This window comes from Galeopterus variegatus, unplaced genomic scaffold (genome assembly GCF_000696425.1).
Source record: "Galeopterus variegatus unplaced genomic scaffold, G_variegatus-3.0.2 Scaffold6037, whole genome shotgun sequence".
In the NCBI taxonomy this organism is placed as follows: Eukaryota; Metazoa; Chordata; class Mammalia; order Dermoptera; family Cynocephalidae; genus Galeopterus; species Galeopterus variegatus.
The window spans coordinates 74330-75379 of record NW_007732148.1 but is presented as its reverse complement, the minus strand read 5'-3'; the positions used below and the strand labels follow the sequence as shown (position 1 = coordinate 75379).

The window sequence follows — 1050 nt, the reverse complement described above, 5'->3', positions numbered from 1 at the left end:
TCCTGGTCTAGTTGCACTGTTCCCCAGTGCTCACACCCTCAGGGTGAGTCTGATCCTGGCCATGCTTGGCTCACTGAGGGACCTCCATCTCCTTCCAGGTGGCGCATGTACTTGGTGACCTTGTGCCGACACTGTGTGGATGCAGGAGTCGACGGCTGGCTGTGCACCCTGCCTGTTCTGCACTACTGTATGGGGCTGTGCCCACAAGGAAAGTACTCCATGAGCCGGTCCGAGGACACCTGGGCAGCCCTCGAAGGGATTTCCTTCTCGCAGTTTCGGGAACGCATACCAGCTCGGTAAGTTGTAGAGCTGAGCTTGTCTGCGTGCGTCATGGAAGACAGGTTCCTAAATGGGGCCTCCTAAACAGAGGCTGGTGGACCCTGACAGCACTCGTTCCTGCTTCTGATGACCAGAAGTAGAACATGCTGCTTTTCACATTTTAGAACATGTAAAAACTGAAGAATACAAAAATGGCCCGCAGTCCCAGAGATAATTACTGTTGTGAATTGCCATGACACACGTGTTCCCAAGTTTTGTCCACATGTGGATGTGTGGGTGTTTTATGTGCTCTAACCAACAACAGATGATATCTGCTGTTTTACAGCCTGCTTTTTTCACTGAACAGTATTGTGCAAACAACTTTTTATGTCAGTAAATACATGCTGACATTGTTTTGATGATGACTTAGTGTTCTATCTGAAGAACATACCAACTTTTATTTAGCTAATTCTGTTACTGGGCACTTGAATTGTGTCTGCAGTTTCATTTTGTAAGCATGCTTTGATAAGCATCCTTATATTTTTATCTGTCTACTTATTTCCCTGAGGTAAATTCCTGCAGTTAGAACTGCTAGGTCAGAGGCTTTGTGCATTGTAAGCCGGTTACAACTTTGCGCAATGCTGGTGTATAGCAGAGGAATGTGGCACTATATATAATCCTCATCTCTGACCCAAATAAAAGGATCTTCCCCCCCTTTTTTTTTTTTCCTTTTTGTCTTTTTTCGTGACCGGCAACGGATCGCAACCCTCAGTGTTGCGCCCGTACCGGACC

The 1050-nt window shown here is 46.7% G+C and overlaps 1 protein-coding gene across 1 annotated transcript in view; it reads left to right on the top strand.

Moving 5' to 3' along the window:
- Window positions 1-1050, top strand: part of RNF213 (ring finger protein 213) — a gene marked incomplete at its 3' end in the record, with an annotated part of 102699 nt that overhangs the window by 30727 nt on the left and 70922 nt on the right. The window contains exon 10 of the mRNA XM_008590363.1: window positions 99-296. Coding sequence (XP_008588585.1) covers window positions 99-296 — 198 coding nt within the window. The remainder of the gene's footprint in view (window positions 1-98; window positions 297-1050) is intronic.